Here is a 20,444-nt window from a genome sequence, read left to right on the forward strand (position 1 = left end):
GTTTGAGATTATTCTCATTTATCTTAGAACTGGAAGAGAAATAAAATTGATGAAGTTGAGAAAATGAGGTGACTAGTCTGTGATTTAGCCTACCTCTGTGAATCTTCTAGTAAAATTGATTTTTCCTTCCTCAGTGTTCTTACTGTATGCTGTAACAACTTCCATCCCAGAATTATCATAATAACACTTATTTGTACTTAGTGACTTTATGAATCTGTTACCTTCTACTTGAACTGTGAGCCCCTTGAAAACAAGACCTCATGTCCTAGTAATATTTGTATCCCCAGTACCTAGTATAATCTCTAGCATAAAACAGCACTCAACAAATGTATAAGGTATGACTAAATATGATAATTGAAAATATATTTGTTGAAGTTTCTTTTTTTAAAAATTATTTATTTTAGAGAGAGAGCATGTACATGAGCAGGGGGAGAGGGACAAAGGGAGATGGAGAGAATCCCAAGCAGACTCCCTGCTGAGTGGGGAGCCCGATACGGGGCTCGATCCCGAGATCATGACCCGAGCAGAAACCAAGAGTCCAATGCTCAATCAATAGAGCCACCCAGGTGCCCCTATTGAAGTTTTCTTGATTGCAAAATATATGTAACATCAAACTTAGTTTTTAACCATTTTAAATGTACAGTTCAGTGGAATTAAGTACATTCACACTGTTGTGTGAAGTTTTTTTTTTTTTTAAGATTTTATTTATTTATTTGACAGAGATAGAGACAGCCACCGAGAGAGGGAACACAAGCAGGGGGAGTGGGAGAGGAAGAAGCAGGCTCATAGCAGAGGAGCCTGATGTGGGGCCCGATCCCATAACGCCGGGATCGCACCCTGAGCTGAAGGCAGACGCTTAACTGCTGTGCCACCCAGGCGCCCCTGTGTGAAGTTTTAAATAATCTTGTGCAGTAATGCAAGACAACAATTATCACTATTAGGGGAAGCCCTGCTGATGTCAAACAAGCAGTAGCACCATTCATTGGTGCATTTGCTATAGTCCAGAATCTGACCTTCAACAAGTCCAAGAACTGAGTGTTTTTAGTATAATTAGAGGTGACCATCCTGTGAATGGCAAACTAGGAGTTTAAAACTCATGTAATTTAGGGGCACCTGGGTGTCTCAGTCATTTAAGCATCTGACTCTTGGTTGGCTCAGGTCATGATCTCAGGGTCATGAGATTGAGCCCCACAACTAGTGTGGAGCCTGCTTAAGATTCTCTCTCTCCTGCTGCACCACCCAGTCAGTCAGTCAATAAACACACACCCACACTCACACACACACGTACATACATACCAACCATGTAATTTAAAATATCAGGAACGCCTGGGTTGTTCAGTCGGTTAAATGTCTGCCTTTGGCTCAGGTCATGAACCCAGGGTCCTGGGATCGAGTCCTGCATTGGGCTCCTTGCTCAGCAGGGAGCCTGCTTCTCCCTCTGTCTTCCACTCCCCCTGCTTGTTCTCTCTCTCTCTCTGACAAATAAATAAAATCTTTAAAAAATACATATCAACAGGGAACACTGGTTTACTTTTTATGGTGGAGGTATCCCTTTCCAGTGATAGTAACCCTCATCCCTGATGAGAGCATTCACTTTCCCAGTTTTGAGTACCTGAAAAGCTGAATTCTTTATCCAGAGGAACTTGATGAGCATGAAATTACAATAAAAAATAAGTAGATTGTCTTGTTCAGACCAAGAAGTGACTTCTCTGTGGGGGCTAGAATGTTTGTATTTGTCCGTAATCTGGGCATACTGACTAAAGTGTTTCTCTAGAACCTACTTTCTGTGCCAAACCATTCTCCTGTAACATTGTTTCTTTTTAGAAGGGTTAATGTAAGTGCTTAGCCTAGATAACTGCCACATTGTGTTTCCTCCTCTTTGTTTGATTTGAATTGTTTAATTCTCATCTGGCAGTCCCTTATTCCCTTATCTCCAAGGACATATGTTTTGGACAGGCACTGAGGGAAGAATGTGGAATAAAGGGACCAGAGGTGAAAGGAGGATATATATCTCACTGTTGCTCTATATTTTGCTTCCATGGCCAAGTGTCTAATTGTTATTCAGTAAAGAAATGTTTTTTTAGAAAATGATTATCAGTGATTTTGCCTTTGAATCAAAAGTCAACATTTCTGTGACCCTAAGTTTAAATATTCCTGATATGGGCGTGTGATTTTTGGTTCATACGAAGGATTAAGGTGTAGTCCTAAAAAGCATAAATGGCTTTGATGCAATTACTAAAAATTAGATTTGTAGTCTTAATACATATGACTTGGGATTTAAGTAGTTTTACTGTGTTCTAAATACTAACAGGTTGCTCTCAAGGGAGTGGTATTTTACATTATGCTCATGGAGACAGTCAGCAAACGCACCTGTTAAAGCAAGGTAAGAATGATGCATTTGAGCATACTGTTCTTTTTACCTTTTCTGTCTTAAACATGCATTTTAAAAATATGTAGGAAGAAGCTCCCTGGGCTCTGGTCTCAGCAGTGGGAAACGTCCTAGTGAGGAAGAAGACACACAGAGTATCGGTCCTAAGGTCCAGCGACAGAGCACTAATTAGGTAAATATTTTAGACCTTTATTTCTTGCTTTAGTGTAGTGTGTGACCTGCATAAATTAAGACAGTTTCCAAAATGAAGCTAATCATTTTTTTTCAAAGTAGAGAAACTGAGGCTTAAGGTTTTCAGTGGTTATTACAAAATCAGTTAATTCTTAGACAAGAGAAGTGCATCTCTACTGGACAAGTTGCTGCACTTAGTTTTATAGTCATCTTAATTGATGATCTTTAAATTTGAAAAAGTAATGATGTTGTGCTCAAGTTTTTTCTTAGAAAAAGACATCTTTTTCAATTCCTTACTATGTGACGATGAGTCTAAAACAATTAAAGTAACTTTTTATTTTAATGGTATTAATATAATCCCTTTAAGAAAATTTCCCCAAATCTTTGCCTCTTAAATGTTTAAAAGTTTCTTTTATCTGTTGTGATACTTATGAAATCTAAATTCTTTCCAGTTCAGGAGTAGTTTAATTTTTTAAAATATTGGCCCTTTTTAGAGGTATCAAAAAGCCATGGCTATATTCAGTTGAATTGGATATGGGATACTATTTTATGATTTAAGTTTATACAAAAAGTATCTATAACAGTATACTTACCAGTTTTTAAAGACATGTTTCTTCAGTTATCTTAAACTGTTTGCATTTTTAAAATTATTGCTAACTATATTTATCATGGTGAACATTGAGTAACGTGTATAGAATTGTTGAATCAGTATGATGTACACCTGAAACTTAATATAATACTGTATGTCAGTTTTTCTTCAGTAATAATATATATGAGCAGTAATAATATATATGAGCAGCAATAATAAAATGTTTTAAAAAATTGCTGTTTTTTTAGTACCAACCCTAACTAGACTGTACATTTCTTGAAGATAAGATCAGTAAACACTCATCAAATTTTTATGATTCAATTCCTTGCAATCAAACTTTACCCGTTTTTTTTTTTCCCCTTAAATCACAGAAAACATTCAGGAGGAATACTGTTGCAGCTGAAATTGGTGGGGAGTTCACTACTTTTTTCAGTTAAATTATTTTAAAATGTTCTTCATTGATGGAAAGCAGTTACATTTTGAAGTGCATTGTTTCTAATGACATTTCTGTAGTTTTAAACTTTTTAATGAATTTCACATAGGACAAATGGTAATTTGTATATAAAGAACTTGGTAAAAATTTTGCTTAATGTAAATATAAATAGTCACAATTAATATAGACCCATCAATATATTTTTGATAATTTTTCATGTATGTAAAAGTTAAGGTGGCAAACTGACATTCTGATATAAAAATCAAAGTTTTGAGAGTTAATGTGGGACTATAGGAGGTTTTTAGACTTTCTTAAAAGACTTTGTTAAAATTTTAGGACAAAATTTTCTTGACATCATTGTTTGATCTAACTTTACACTCTTTGATAATAATGTTTTAGAAAATGCGCACAATCAAAATTGGTAGTTGTAGCCTCTGTTAACACAGACAGTATATGTTTTAAATCTTCATGTATGCCTGTTTTGACCCAAATCTGTGGAAGTATCATGTGTTAAGTTCTCTTTGTCTCCCTTTGTTCATTTACAGCTAAGTGACCTTGTTATTAAAGTATATGCATATATGGAATCTTGTGTACTTGGTGGTGGTTGTTTTTTCTTTTCTTTGTAAGTTTTTGTTTTAGGTAAGGGGGAGAGCATGGTTCTATGAGATGTGATAACAAATCAGAGACAGAGTCTATAAACCACATGTAACCATTCTGGATGAAGGAACAGCTCCCATTTATTTAGTATTATAGTATCTTTCAAAATTATTCCAAATACGATTACTAACTTCCAAATGCTTTATACTTTTTATAATACCTATCTGCAAGAAAAGATGTAAAACCTAAGAGGTTATTTCAGGTAATGGGGCTTATAACTATGAGTTAGTCACTACAGTTAATAATGTGGGCTCTGGAGTCAAAGCCCGGCTCTGTCACTCATTTGAGATCTTGGGCAAGTTATTAACCTTCTGTGCCTTCTTTTCTTATTTTTGATATAGGAATGAGAGTAGCATCTGCTTCATACTACATATGAAATGCTCATAACAGTGCCTGGCATGTAGCAGGTTAGTCAATAAGTGTTAGCTGCAGGGCTGCCATGCTTTAGAGCTCCCTGGGTCATAGAGGGCATAGTCTGCCTAACTGTATGCTACAGCTGTGGTTAGCTGTTGTTATTCTCATTACTATTATTATCTCATTCCTGTCTCTTGTAGACTAGTTTTTTCCTTTTGGAATTATAACCAGTGTTTTTTTTTTTATTTTTCCAGTCTTTAGTTGTGATAGATGTTCAGTGTGATAATTGTATTTAAAGGTAACTTAAGAATAATTTGAGTCTAAAATCCAAAAACAATAATGTATTTTTAATATGATACACATTTAAAAAGCATCCTGAATAATGAATTAACACTGATTGATAAGTTCCATTATTGAGAAAAGAAAAAAAAGTATGCTTTATCTTCTTTCACCACTGTTAATAAGGAGTGATATTTTCATTGTTTTTCTTGCTGCTTGTATTTAGCAACCTGCTCTTTGGACCTGATTGTACTGTACAGCATTGAGAAATTCATAGGCCTGGGATTTGCCATCATCATCCAGGGGAATAAAAGATTCAGGTTTTTTCTGTTTTTTTGTTTTTTTAAGTAGGCTCCATGCCCAGTGTGGAGCCTAATATAGGGCTTGAACTCATGGGCCTGAGATTAAGACCTGAGCAGAGATTGAGAGTCAGACACCTAACACACTGAGCCACCCAGGCGCCCCTAAAAGATTCAGCTTTAATGTGAAAAAATATTTTAGTAAAAGAACATTGTTTCAGCATAGACACTGATATTTTACTTTTAAATGTAGGGGGATTTTAGCTTTTAGAGGACTTTTTGGACAGCTTTTTCAGTTTGGTCTAAATTGTGACTAAAAAGAATCACTGAAAGGAAAAGACAGGTATCAGTGTATTCCAGTTGAACAGATGTTTGAATACAGTGTTTTCCCCTAACCAGACGGGTTAGTGTTCTGAAAACCCTGCTGGTGGTTGAGGGATTATATTCATTCAGGAAATATATCTTGAAATCTTATTACAAAACCTGTTCTGTTCTGGCAACTTGGAAAAATTGAGTTGAGGAAACCAAACTTTTGAAAGAACCTGTGCAAAGTTTTTATGTTTTTACATTCACTTGAAATAGTAAAATTAGGATATATAAGACTGGTAACAATATATTTTTAATGCATCTCTTAAGTACTAGAAACTTCAGGATCCTCCCACAATTTTAAACATGTTTATAATTTTCTTTCTTTTTTTTTTTTTAAGATTTTATTTATTTATTTGACAGAGAGAGAGACAGCCAGCGAGAGAGGGAACACAAGCAGGGGGAGTGGGAGTGGAAGAAGCAGGCTCATAGCAGAGGAGCCTGATGTGGGGCTCGATCCCATAATGCCAGGATCACGCCCTGAGCCGAAGGCAGACGCTTAACCGCTGTGCCACCCAGGTGCCCCGTTCTTTTTTTTTTTTTTTTAGAGATTTTATTTATTTATTCGACAGAGATAGAGACAGCCAGTGAGAGAGGGAACACAAGCAGGGGGAGTGGGAGAGAAAGAAGCAGGCTCATAGCGGAAGAGCCTGATGTGGGGCTCGATCCCAGAACGCCGGGATCACGCCCTGAGCCGAAGGCAGACGCTTAACTGCTGTGCCACCCAGGCGCCCCATGTTTATAATTTTCTTATAGGTAATATCCATAATACTGACTTCTTTTCTCCATTTCTCCATCCAAGTGTTTTTTTCTGATTGCATGGTCCTAGAAATTCACTAAATACTTGGAAAAAAAACTTTAGGTAGTGTTTATTTAATACAGTTGGCATAACTGACTTGGCCAATTTCAAGTTTTGATTACAATGCACATGAACATATGTATTACCATTTCGTACATAATTATGTGGAGCCCTGGTGCAAGCGAAACTGCCAGCACCCTGCTGTACATGTCTGCTCCCTTCCTCCTGACTAGTGATTGCAGCATGCAGTTCTAAGGTGCTTGAGTTTACATTCCGTAACTGCCTTCTCTTCTCATATCCTACTCTATTTCCCTTTTCCTAAATGCAGTGAAACATTTTGATTAATCCAGGCCCCAGATCCTTGTATTGCAGGAAAAAGTGTTCAATAAAGCCATGAATAATAGGATTTTTATATAAGGATAGCTCAGAAGGAGAAGGGTTACTGGACAAGCATCCCTGATCTCATACACATTAGCTACTCGTTTAATTCTAGAATCTCCTGCAGATCAAAGTTGATCTTGAGATAAAGAGTTAGGACTCTTGCTGCTACTCTGTGTAATTGAAGTGCAAATGTCAGTCCACTCAAAAAGCCTGTTGAACCCAAACTGAATATTAAGGCTAGACCCCAATTAGCATTTCCTGGGTACCTATAATGTGCCAAATATTGTTCATAGGAAAATAAATCCATAAGTTGCCACACTAGTGAGAGGGCAGTCTGGAAGAATTACGGTGGTGTGTGTTCAGGCCGTGTTAGAACCGTGCACAGTGTGCTATGAAACACGTGAAGGCAGAGATCTCCAGCCTGGGAAAATCACAGCTTTCCCAACTCCAACTCTACACAGGAGCATAGGGCAACTAGGGAGGGTTGGGGCACCCTGTCTTTGGAAACATTTAATTCTAGTTGGGATTAATCATGTTATCAGTTGTTAATGTCTTCGTCCTTCACTGTCCTACCATCAGGACAGGGAATGTACTTTATTCCCCCTTGTCTTGTCCACCACTGTCTACTCATTGCTGTTTCACGTGCTTGGAACTTAATAGGCATACCATAAATATTTGTTGATTGATAGATAAATATAAGAATAAATGGGATAGACATTGAGACTGGCTTTAAAGAGAAATTAGTTTATGAGGTTGGCATCACAGTAATAATTAGAATGTAAACCTCTGGGCAATTTATCGGAAAAGGCAAATATTTAGGCGAAAGTGGCAGGGGGAGGCTTTTAAAGACATATCAGACACAGACGCTGACTACTGGGGGGAGGTGGGAGGGGTAGCAGGAAGGCTAGATATGTTCCAAAGAGGTTTTTTGAACTACGGGTTTTTTTTGTAAATGAGCTCTTTACCTATCTAAATTATTTTGGGACTTCTGAATGGCTATAGCTTAAAGATACAAGGGTTTCTGAGTTACTTTTACGTTTTTTCTTATGGGCTAGTGACATTCCCCAAAGGACAAAACGACCGGAACTCCCGAGTTTTCTTAAATGCTGGTAAGGAAAGGGTGTGAAAGTGCCATCCGCCATAATTGCTGCACCTGGCGCTGATCCCAGGCAAGCTGATTCCCACGCTGGCCCGCCTCCGCCGCGCAGCCCCGCCTTGCGTGTGGGTTACGTAGCCTGCGTCCCGCACCTTGATTGGCTGCGTTGAGACTGCGGGGGTATACGTCTTCAGGTTCACGGGTCTCCTGTGCCCTGATTGGCTGCGGGTAGAGGGGCTGGGGGCCAGGATAACCATAGTGCTGAGGGAAATTCGCGCCCCAGCTGGGACCCTAGTCTCGGGACCCTGACTCTTGTTCCCAGGCCTCGGGAAGACGGCGGGCCACGGGAAACTTCGGCGGGGGGAGTGGGGGGGAGGACGCAGCCGGGACCCGTGATTCACTGCGTCTTGCACGGAGTGGGCAGGTAAGTCGCAGCCCTTTCTCCACCTCCGGGGGTGAGCCTCACCAGTTGCACAGCGGCCGACAGGCAGGGGTCGGGGGCCGCGCACCGAGAAACGGGACTGCCCGCCAGCCGCTCAGCTTGCCTGGCCCAGTCGGATGCCCAGGCGCCGTAGGTCGGAAGTTACGGAAAAGCGCAGGCCCCACCAGATGGATGTGTGGCTTTTGATCATTCTCCGAGATTTTCTTCCTTCGGTCCTCATTTTTACTTGTTTGTAAATATTGGGGTTAATTTGAAACTGTCAGCAGATCGTATATGTTATAAAAGTAGAACTTAATTGAATTATTACGTTGTGCATATTTCAGAAGCGAACTTAACTCAAGAATGCTTAACAAACATGCAGTCTGGGAATAGACCACACTGTGATTTAACAAACATTTGCCAAGAGCATTGTTGTGTAGGGCACAGGGTAAGAGCTGTACTCTGGAGCCAAATTGTTGGGTTTGAATCCAAGGTCTGCCCTTTGTTAGCTGAGCAACCTTGGGCCGGTTGCTTTACCTGCATGTTTCCTTATCTTTAAAATGGATTGTTGTGGTGATTTAGTAACTTTTCTGAGTACTCTGTAAGGGAAGTTTAGTCTTCACAGTCATCCAGGATGTAGTGTCCCCATTTTCCTGACACTCCAACTGAGGCACAGAGAGGTGATGTGATTTCCCAAGTCACAATAACAGCCAATGACCAGGAATTAAGCTCATTGCAGACCACAATTTTACACACATTAAGTTGCCTCATGAACTGGATTTGTTCATTCAGTTTCAGTTGACAAAGACTGATTTTGTTCCTCTGTGGAACAAGTTCTTTGCTGGGCACAAGGGACAGAGAAAAACAGCACTCAGACCCTGCCCTCCCAGTGCTTGCAGTCTAGTTCAGGTTGTTTATAGCTGGGCTACAGGGTGCCAATGAATCTTGGTAAAATCTTTTGCAAAATGTTGTGAGTACAGGTCTTTTCTTTTTTTCTTTTTGGAAAGAGAGTCTGTGTGTGACTCTCACCAGGTTCTCCAGTGGTTCTGTGAGCCAAAGTTATGAAGAAAAATTTTAGCAGAAGAGCTAGTATCTAACGTAATGCCTGACAACACAGCATGAGCTTAAAAAAGAAGAAAAACCACTGGTTGAATGGATGAAGAACTTTATAGGAGCTTAAGTGCTACAGTAGGGTTAAGAGCAGGGTGCCGTGGAAGAGCACACACAGAGGTCCTCCTTGTCCAGGAATGCCTCCTAGAGTCACCAATGCCAGTGAGGTGAAGGGTACGGAAGCAGTTCATTGGAACATGGTGGTGACGAGTCTCTGCCCTCCAGGAAGGTGAGACAGAAACAACAGATGAACAGCTGCAGCTATGACAGGTGGCACAGAGGAGCAGTCCATGGTGCCATGAGAGCCTATAATGAGGACAGGAGGCTTCATCTATTCAAGACGGTCAGGGAAGTTTCCCTGAGAGAGTGACACTCAGACCTAGGGGCACTTTGGGCATGGTGGAACAGCCCTCAGCCTTCAAAGACCCTGTGGTGGGAACAGGCAGAGCACCAGGGACTGAAAAGAACTGGTGTGGCTGGTGGGGCTGGGGGTGAGGCAGATGGGCACAGATTCGGGTGGTGACAGAGCCCAGATAGAGAGGCCTTTTAGACCATGGTGTAAGGCATTTTTATTTTGTTTTATGTCTTTATCCTAAAGTGCCATTGAAAAGTTTATTGCAGGGAGGTGACAAGATCACATTTTGAGAAGAAGTTGGAGAGAAGCCCAAGTGATTAACTGAAGCCCTGGATGAGGACAGGATCTCTGAGGAGAAACTGTAAGGTAAGAAGAGGAGAGGGTCTAGAATCAAGCCTTGAAGATGAGCCTGCAAAGGAGACAAAGGGAAGTAAGAGTGTAACAAGGAGGGGGAAGAGAACTGAGAGTGGGAAGTCCTGGAAATCAGGTGAAAGAGTATTTCATGGAGAAACTGGTCAACTCTGCTGAAAGCTGCAGAGGTCAAAAGAGACAGGAATGAACAGAGCTCATTGGCTCTAATCACATGGAAATTGTCTTTATTGGGATCTGTATAAGCAGGAGGAAAGGAATTAGAGAGAAAAAAGGATCTGTAAGAATTAACTGAGGGTAAGAGAAAATAAGGTTTTAGCTGGAGTGGCAGTGAGAAGATCCACTGAGCTGAAGGGTGGGAGCCCTAGAGGGGAGGATACAACTGAAGGACTGAATATACGAAAAAGAAGGGCTCTGGAGGTTTTCAGGCCAGAGAGGTTGGGATCAGTAAAGAAGCAGGGATTACCCTGGTTGCTGAAAGGTGTAATTGTAGGAAAGGGGAGATAGCAGAAGGTTTAAGTTTGGTGTGATGAGTTGCTTTCCTTTTCTTTGTACAGAATATAGGAAGGAGCATTGGTGAGAGTGGAGTAGGGGTCGGGGAAAGCTGGAGGTCCAAGCTGAGGAGATGAGACGTCGTTGGCCAGGGGTATGCAAGAGTGCATTGACCCAGGGATTGTTTTAGAATGGCCTGGCGGAGGGAGCCAAGCTTGCAGCAAAGACATTAGCCTCCAGGCTCATTCAAGGAATTGCAAAATACCAGCAGAGTGAGAATGGAGGCTAGGTAGAATCAAAAGTTACATTTAATGTAAAGGAAATAGTGGTAGAGGTTGTACGACATTGTGAATTTACTTAATGCCACTGAATTGTATACTTAAAAATGGTTAAAATGGTAAAATGTATATCTTACCACAATAAAAAATGTAACCACTTTGGTAATGCTGGAATATACTATCAACAACTGAAAGTGAATTGGAGAAAATCTTTCCAAAAACAAGAGGATTGTTGTTGTTGTTGTTTTTAATATTAATGAAGAGTTTATATAAGTCAATTTTTAAAAAACAGAAAGATTGCAGTTTAAAAAGGCAGGAGTAGTTAATTCACAAAAGGAGATAAAGATGGCCAAAATAATTCATTAAGCTCAGCCTCATTAATAAAGAAAATGAAGTGAAATTAGTACTATGTTCATTTTTCTCATATCAAAATTAAAACTGATGAATCAGTTATACTGCTTGTGACAAGGTTAACAGGTATTTTTTCTGGATAATAAATTAACAACCTAGCTTTTCAAATGTTCTCACATCTGCTCATCAGTAATTCTCCTAGGGATTCATCCTAAAAAACGATGAAATGTGGACAGATAGTCAGCATATAACAAATATTACAAATAGCCCAAATACTCAGTGTTAGGGAATGAATTACAGAATTACAGTGTATCTGTCCCATATATCATGTACTCATTTTAAATGTTTATAGAGTGTTTTTGATGCCAAGTTAGATACTTGGAGTGCATAAAATAAATCAATTCTCTATATAATTTGTGTTGATTATAGAGGAGTCACATTTGTGCTCTTCACTTTTGCAGTCAACTGTGTTTGCTCATCAGAGAGAGAGTAAGAAAGAGCAAGACAGCTTTAATTGTGAGACAACTCACTGAGCACACAATAGTTCACCCTGGAGTAAGCAGGAAATGTGAAATGGCCTGCTTTACCCTCAGACTCGTTGGGCAGGAGCGTCTTGCCGTGGTCCATGTGTTGCTGACGTTTAATCTGTCATTTTGTATAGTGTAACCCCCACGCTAAGCCAAATAACTTCATCTGGTGCTTAGCCACACCCCGGGATCTGTTCCAGTGCTGGAGGAACCCCTGGCTGTGCTAGCCTTGCTGGAAGACATTATGTCAGTATTAAGTGTGGTGCCTGCGTAAGACATTTTCAAGAAAAATTCTGAGTCTTCACAATTTCAAATTGTAGGCTGAGTTTAAGACCCTATTTCTCATATACAAGGTAGCCTTGCTTTATGTATTGAAAAATTATAACAAAAGGGGCAAGAATCAGAAAAAAACCAGACATGTATGTCGGATAGGAACAGTTGTGAAGGACTTTTCCACTTCCTAATTCTTTTCAGAATTTGGCCAATTCCCTTTAGTGAGAATGTGTTGCTTTTATAAACAGTTATTTGGGAAAACCAAAGCATTTAAAATACAGTTTTCACTTATTCTTTGTAAATAATGTACTTCTGTCTAAAATACAATTTAAAGTCACATTAGTACAGAGTTTTAGCTCCCGGTATTTCCTAGTAATGGCTACTATTTATTGAGTGCTTACTGTGTACCAGGCTCTGTGCAAAGTATTGGACTCACAGTATCTCTGTAAAGTTTATGTGCTTTCTTTCCCTATTACAGATGGTACTATTAGTAGTCATACCTACTGAACGTTTACTGTGAGGTATTGTTCTAATCCCTACTTGTTTACTTACTTAATCTGAGGCTAAGTAACTTTCCCAAAATGACCCCATAAATTAGAACCAGGACTGAGCATGGACATTTTGGCCACAGAGCCTATGCTTCTTCCAGCATGTGGTACAGATGTGAGGCCCAAGACTGTGGGGTGTGGGGCTCCAGATTAGATCTGCATGTACCCATCCTCATTATGTAGTATCTCCTTCCTGTTAAAATCCATGATCCTCTTAGAAATTTTGAAATAGCTTAATATTTACATCTTGGCTATTGGGAATCATCTAAAGGAAACTGGTATTAAGAATTACATGAAAAAAAACTCTGGTTGAACCACCAGAAGTAAAACAGAAACTATGCCTACAATTATTTGGGACACCATGGGCACTAACAATGAGCTTTTATTACAAATGGTAAACCAAACAGAACATTGTTACTTGTTATTTTTCCTTAGAGAATAGTGATTTATTTGCATTAATTAGGACAGGCTTGAAAATGAAAAGTCGTTGGCATATATTGCAATGGCATAATTAAGGGCAGATACTGGATTATGGTTTTTTTTCAGCTTGCCTTCAAACCTACAAATAATAAGGGAAGGCTGTTCACTAAACAGTTCTGTGCTCTTGTGGCAGGGATGAGACACTTAACACTCTCAGGTACAAATAAAATTTAAAACGAGGAGTCTCGGTGGCTCAGCTGTTAAGCATCTGTCTTTGGCTCAGGTCGTGATCTCAGGGTCCTGGGAACACCCCCCAGGTGTTGGGCTCCCTGCTCACTGGAGACTCTGCTTCTCCCTCTTCCTTTGCTTCCCCCCTTCTCCCCCGCCTTTTGTGCACGCTCTCTCTCAAATAAATACTATCTTAAAAAAAAAGGTTGAAACAACAAGCTAGGCATGTTTACATTACCAGAGATAACAAGAAAATAGTGCCAAAGTCCATAATGCATTAGACACAGTATAGCCATCTCTACGGACCTAACACTGTCAAGTGGGGACAGCTGGTTAGACTGTTATAAAAGTATGATCCCCATTCCACTTAATTTGATTGCTTATTGCTCCACTGTGGCAGTCACATGGCATTCCTCACTTTATCTGGCTAAGACTTAACTTTAATTTTGGATTTATAAAAGGGATTTTCATATAAGTCTCATAAAACATGTTTATACTTACTAACTCATTTTAAATTGACTTTGGATAATAATTATTAAGCAGAAATATTTACTCTAAAATATAGAGATGACTCCCTCCCTAATAAGTGTTTGCTTCAACTAAACATAAACTTGAAAATGAAAGTGTTAAAAAAAAATTTTAAAACCCTGTGTGTGTGTGTGTGTGTGTGTAAGTAAAATATGTCTCCTAAAGAAGAAAAACATACCAGAGTTGCAGGAAAGGGAATTTGTGTCAGAATAACATTTGAGGTCTTTGAATCTTTGAACTCTTATGGTCTTGCTGCTCATCTGTAAAATGGAAATTACATCACAAGGTTGTGGCAAAGCTCACATAGACAGTGTGTTTATAATGTATAAGATGTGTGTGAAGAGGAGGTATATTAGTTACTTTATCAATTATTTAAGAGTATATATGTAATATTCCACAAAAAGTTTGAGGCTAACTTTGGCAAAATTCAGTTTTCCTGTCTAATTTAAATCCACCCTATTTCTCTGCTTACTGCTTAGAGCCCATTTGTGTTTGCATTCTAAAAGTCAACGCCCCTTATGTGAAAACCTGTGTTTTCTTTGTTACAGGTATGATGAGTACATTCTGAGTCCCAGGATGGTGGCAATTAGTCAATGGACTGCAGGCATGCTGTGGAAGTTGCTGATACGATCTCAGCCCTGCAGGCTGTGTTCTTTCAGAAAGATGCTATTGGCTTCAAAATACAGACCCTCTTTAGTACGCTTCACCTATACAACTGATCATCAATCAAACAAAGAAAATAAAAGAACAGTGGAAAAGCTCTGTAAATTTTCAGTGGACATCAGGAAAATTCGCAGATTAAAAGGATGGGTACTTTTTGAGGATAAAACCTATGTTGAAGAAATTGTAAATGTTTTACAACAACTAGGTGCTGATGAAGCGGCTATAGCCAGTATTTTGGAACGCTGCCCGGAAGCAATTGTCTGCAGTCCAACCACTTTTAACACCCAGAAAGAACTCTGGCAGTTGGTCTGCAAAAATGAGCAAGAGTTAGTCAAGTTAATAAAACAGTTTCCAGAATCTTTCTTTACTGTTAAAGACCAGGAAACCCAGAAGCTGAACATTCAGTTCTTTCAAGAGTTGGGACTCAAAGATGTGGTCATTAGCAGATTTTTGACAACTGCATCTAATATTTTCCTTAATCCTGTTGAGAAAAATAAGCAAATGATAAGTATTCTCCAAGAGAGTTATCTAAATTTAGGTGGTTCCAAGGCCAACCTGAAAGTTTGGTTACTGAAATTATTAAGCCAAAATCCATTTATTTTGCTAAATTCTTCTGCAGCTATAAAGGAAACACTAGAATTTCTCCAGGAGCAAGGTTTCACAAACTCTGAAATTCTCCAGCTTCTATCCAAACTCAAAGGATTTCTTTTTCAACTTTGCCCAGCAAGTATACAGAACAGCATCTCCTTCTCTAAAAATGCTTTTAAATGCACAGATCATGACCTGAAGCAATTAGTTTTGAAATGTCCTGCCATTTTATATTATTCTGTTCCAGTTTTGGAAGAGAGGATTCAGGGATTACTGAAAGAAGGAATTTCCGTAGCTCAGATAAGAGAGACACCAATGGTGCTTGAATTAACTCCACAGATAGTACAGTACAGGATAAGGAAACTGAATTCCCTAGGTTATAGAATAAAGGACGGACATCTAGTAAATCTGAATGGAACAAAAAAAGAGTTTGAGGCTAACTTTGGCAAAATTCAGGCCAAAAAAGGAAGGCCATTATTTAACCCTGTGGCACCATTAAATGTTGAAGAGTAACTTGGGGACTGCTGCTGCTTTCTAGCATTGCAGAGTGAAGCTGAGTAGTGAAGAGTTAAGTGATTCAGGCAGTTTATAAGCACTAGTAATTTTAAGAAAACTACTTACCTTCTGAATTGTGTCTAAGTCACCTCTAAGCAGATAATCTCTGACTCATTTGCAACAATAAACTGCATTTATTTTAAATAAAGGTGGTAATTTTTACCTTGAGTTGCTATTTCAAAAAACTCCTGTACTAGTAAATGGCACATCAAGGTGATAACTTTATAAGTGAATCATTTCTAAGAAATCGACAAGTGCACTCCCTTAATTCAAAGTATGGATATGTTTTTATTTATATAATCACATTTCATCTGGGACATAGACCCAGTGTTCTTCCTCACCACCAGCTCTGAAACATCATTCTACCGTGGTCTGGATCCAGTAGTTAGTGTTAAGTGAAATTAGCAAACTTCTAATACATTTTTTTTAAAAGAAAGCTGATTTCATCTCTTGGTTGGGATAAATGAGTCCCTTTGAGAACCAACTATTTCTCAGTCAAAAAGAATAGAGCTTACTCCTGTGGATAGTTTGTTTAGAACTGACCATCTCTTAGAGATGGTCATAGAACTCTTTTATGCGCATTCATTACTTTCCCCATTTTATAGATGAGGAAACAAGCTTAGAGAGGACTGCCAAGTGATAGAACCCAGATTTAATATGACCTGACTTCTGTTCAAACCTGTAAACAGAAAGAGGATTGCTTAGGAGTTGGCATTAAGAAAAGCCATACCCTGGGGCACCTGGGTGGCTCAGTAGAATGTCAGCTCTTGGATTAGGCTCAGGTCCTGATCTCATGGCTCCTCACTCAGCAGGAAGTCTGCTTGGATATTCTCTCCCTCTGCCCTGTCCTCCTCTTGCACCCTCTCTAATAAATAAATGAGTCTTTTAAAAAGAAAAAGCCATACCCTTACCTGACATGCCAAAGGAGTACCAACAACAAACTTAGGGATTTTTATGTAAAATTCCTTAAATATGAAGTGATCTAATTTATATACATTTGAAGTAAGCAGCTTTTTAGAAAACTCTGAAAATCCAGGTCTGGCTCTGAAAGGGAAAGTGTGTGACGGTTGGTACCGATTTTAGTAGCATTCCAAGTTTCTATTTCTTTTTTTTTTTTTTTTTAAAGAATATAGGTTTTAATTTTTTTTTTTTTTTAAAGATTTTGTTTATTTATTCGACAGAGATAGAGACAGCCAGCGAGAGAGGGAACACAAGCAGGGGGAGTGGGAGAGGAAGAAGCAGGCTCATAGCGGAGGAGCCTGATGTGGGACTCGATCCCATAACGCCGGGATCACGCCCTGAGCTGAAGGCAGACGCTTAACCTCTGTGCCACCCAGGCGCCCCCCAAGTTTCTATTTCTAAATCTTGTTCCAAGATAAACATTATCCAGATTAAGGCTGGCTCACTTTCAGCTGCGGAGTTTGAATTTTGTAACAAATGCACAACCAAACAGTTGACTCTGACATTCAAACATCCGTGTCCTATGTGTGCATGGCCTTTTAAGTAATGCAAAACCTATTAAAAATGCAGGCCATGTCTTTATTCATTTAGCAAATGCAAGTAACCCTCACTATCCAGATCTGTTTAGTTCCTTAGGGTGGTGAACGAACTCCCATGTAGCACCTACTAAGTGCCAGGCATGTGTGCTTTAGAACCCTTACAGCTGAGTACCACCATTTACAAATGAGATGCAGGCACAGAGAGGTGTCACTTACCCAAAATTAAACAGGAATGTTTGTTCAAGAAAAAGAATGCAGCAACAGTTGGGGCAGGACTGAGTGTCGAGAGTGGCACAGGGTAAGTGTCACTTGTCCATCTAAGAAACAGGATCTTGTTCTAAGTGTGATGGGAACCCTTTGGAAGCAGTTTAGTTTGCTTGTTGTCTTGACATAGTTATCAGTGGTGTGCTTATCTTCCACTCTCAGAAGTGTCCTAGTTTGGAACAGATTATACATTTATATGGTTACCTTCTATTTTATTTTACTTTATTTTTATTTATTTTGAGATGCCTACTAGATACCTGAGCAGAGATGTCAAACAGGCAAATGGTGAAGTCGAACTGTGAGAAGTCGGTGCCTGAGATAGATATTCAGGGATCATCTCTGTATCTGTGGTATTTAAAATTACGACTGTAAATGAGATTGCCCAGAAATAGATCATAGATTTGTAGTAGTGACTGGCCACGCCTGGAAGGAGTTGACCAAAAGGAGAGATCTGCCAAGAAAAGAGGGCATGGCCAATAATATTGAATGCCATGGAGTGGTCAACTAGGATACAGATAAGTGACCAATGGATTTGGCAAAAAGGAAATCACTGGTTGGCCCTATCAAGAGTGATTCTGGTGCAATGAGAAAGGTTAAGAAGGCAGCTGGAGCGGGTCTCGAGAACAGGAGAGGAGTAAGAGGCAGGGACTGTATAAAGTTTTTCAAAAATGCTGCAAAGGGAAGCAGGAAAATGAAGGTTGTAAGATTAGGCATATTTTTCTTTAAAGAAAGCAAATACCAGAACATGTTTATATGATGGATATGACCCAGGAAAGAAAGAGGGATGAGAGATGGAAAAACTGCAGGATGAATAGCCTGCAGGAAGTAAAAGTGGACTGACTTTGGATCAGAGCAGAGATGGTAGTCCTGTTCCACAGGCAGGGTGATGGGAGTTCGTGGTGTGAGAGGAGAGTTGCTGTCAGGTTGCCTTTTTTTTTTTTTACAAAGGGCAGGACAATGAGAGGGGAATTCTGCAGGAGGGCTGGAAAGAAAAGGTTCATACCTTGTTTTGAGGAGTAAGAAAATGAACATACAAGAGGGTGGCCAAACATACAGTCTACAGACTTTATCTTCCCTTAGACCAAATCCTATTCCATCAGTTTTTAGCCCTTGAACCTTTCTGCTTTTTTCCATAATTGCATTCTTATTCAGGTCTTTCTAGAATAAAATTTGAAATCTTCAAAATCAACAGTATAGCAAGGAGAGACATCCTTACATAAAACACTACAGTCAAATTTTATTTCCTACGTGAAAAAAAGGCTCTAATAAAATTATTTCTTTTATAAGCAGTTTATAATTACACTAAATTCATTTCTGTGACAAAATGTAATTAGCTGTCAAAATAAATATGATTACCTGTAAGACTTCCAGGGAACTCAAGTTAGCTTGGTAAGTCAAGCGTATAGTTAGCACTGACTGCCAACAGCAGAATGAAGTACTAGTTCTGAGTAGCCCCATTTCTGTTTCTGGATATTAACTGGAGAAGTTGTGACTTACTCGAATTCAAAAGTGATAATAGGAAATTGCTAACACTGAAAGCTTTTTTGTATTTGCAAAAAGAGATACTTCCCTGGTACTGATTAAATCAGATAATGTATGGACAGCACCTGGCAGGTAAGTAGATACCCAGTATATATCAATTTTCTACCTTCCTCCAACTGGTTCCCATATCTTTGAGTCACTTCTGTCCAGTGAGGGGTGCGAGTTGGTTCCACAGTTACTTAGAACAGAGTAAAGTGCTCCCTACTTCTCCATCAGATCCCAAATTGTAGATGAGAATCACCTTTGGGGGCTGTTAAACTGCAGTCCTGGGCCCCGCCCTCCAGAGATTCAGAAAGTTGGGGTAAAACCTAAAAATCTGCATTTTTTTTTCCAAAGATTTTATTTATTTATTTGACAGAGATAGAGACAGCCAGTGAGAGAGGGAACACAAGCAGGGGGAGTGGGAGAGGAAGAAGCAGGCTCCCAGCGGAGGAGCCTGATGTGGGGCTCGATCCCAGAACTCCGGGATCACGCCCTAGGCCGAAGGCAGACGCTTAACTGCTGTGCCACCCAGGTGCCCCTAAAAATCTGCATTTTTAATCTTCATCAGAGTTGACTAAAATGTATTTGCATTTCATTGTCTTGGTATCAAAATACATATTCAAAGATGTTTTGTCATGTTTGTGCATTAGTACCAAAAATTAAAAACTGACTACAGTACTTTTGAACTATGTAACTAAAAATTTTAAGACTGCCCTGTTTTTCCTTTAAATTTCCTTTATTTCCTTAGATCTTTATGAAACATTTCATCTTTTGCAGATCATAGTGCTTTATTAACAGATTTATATATTCTTTTCCCATTCCTTTAATACAAAAAAAATTTTATTCAATCACCAGTCTTCTTCATCTGACATTTCACTAAGTACAGGATTCATAATGTCAACATTATTAGATCAATCATTCAAGTGGGTCACACAAGTTCATCCTCATTGTGCCAAATACCCACTCAAAAGATACACTGAATAACAGATGCCTCCAAGTGCAAGTAGCAACCTTAGTTTCCTGAAGTGAACCAGTACTGTTTCACAGGTCAAACTGCTAGTCTACGCAAATAAACTGGAAAAGACTCAAGTGTACAGCTGTACATATCGTCAAATGGCAAGTTCATTGGAAGAAGAACCTCTATAACTAACCATTTGTACACTTCTCTGCCATCCTTGCAAAAGCCTCTCCTGCATAAAGTTATAGTTCAGAATTTAAAACAAACTTGATGAGATAAAATGTACCAGGTGGCTTTTCTGTGGCAGAAATTACAACCATTTTTCCTCAAGCAATTTTAAAGACAAGTAAGGTTGAAAATAAATATGCAAGCACACAATAAACTAAAGTCTGTGTTTAGAAATTCAGGTACAAAGCACAGCAGAGCCTATGACTATAGAAGATAAATTAGAAATATAAACTAGCAATGAAGCAATAATTTCTTTCAAATAGCAGGAAACAAGTTCTCCAATACCATTATTTAGATCACTGTTTAGTGTTCATCTATTAACTTTGGAGTTTCTTTTAAAAATCCCTTTTGCTGATTATGACATTTGACCAAATATACCAACAAATATACCTTAAATCATAGTGCATGAAATAAACAACCGTCTAATTTCTGATGAACTCAACAACTTTTCA

General features: G+C 39.1%; 2 protein-coding genes across 6 annotated transcripts in view; both read left to right on the forward strand.

The window, feature by feature from the left end:
• CRY1 (cryptochrome circadian regulator 1) overlaps nt 1-4,166 on the forward strand; it is a 99,896-nt gene extending 95,730 nt beyond the window's left edge. The window contains exons 11-13 of one of the 3 annotated variants that reach the window (XM_087868782.1): nt 2,312-2,383; nt 2,462-2,561; nt 3,521-4,166. In XM_087868782.1, the coding sequence (XP_087724908.1) occupies nt 2,312-2,383; nt 2,462-2,561; nt 3,521-3,596 (248 nt within the window). In that variant the 3' untranslated portion in view covers nt 3,597-4,166. Of the gene's footprint in view, nt 1-2,311; nt 2,384-2,457; nt 2,562-3,520 lie in introns of all 3 variants that reach the window. The other 2 variants (XM_045779626.2, XM_045779627.2) reach the window with 2 other exon arrangements.
• A 3,866-nt stretch (nt 4,167-8,032) lies between these two features.
• MTERF2 (mitochondrial transcription termination factor 2) lies at nt 8,033-15,681 on the forward strand. Of its 3 annotated transcripts, none has more exons than XM_045779875.2 (3): nt 8,033-8,237; nt 9,943-10,065; nt 14,262-15,681. In XM_045779875.2, exon 3 carries the CDS (start codon nt 14,290-14,292, stop codon nt 15,475-15,477), a length of 1,188 nt encoding a protein of 395 aa, XP_045635831.2. In that variant the 5' UTR covers nt 8,033-8,237; nt 9,943-10,065; nt 14,262-14,289; the 3' UTR covers nt 15,478-15,681. The 3 variants fall into 3 exon arrangements, with proteins under 3 accessions (XP_045635831.2, XP_045635833.2, XP_045635835.2); XM_045779877.2 differs by having other exon boundaries at nt 9,956-10,065; XM_045779879.2 differs by having other exon boundaries at nt 9,966-10,065.
• The last annotated feature ends 4,763 nt before the right edge of the window (nt 15,682-20,444 follow it).

This window comes from Ursus americanus, chromosome 17 (assembly GCF_024610735.1).
Source record: "Ursus americanus isolate L20-20 chromosome 17, mUrsAme1.1.p, whole genome shotgun sequence".
Lineage (NCBI taxonomy): Eukaryota > Metazoa > Chordata > Mammalia > Carnivora > Ursidae > Ursus > Ursus americanus.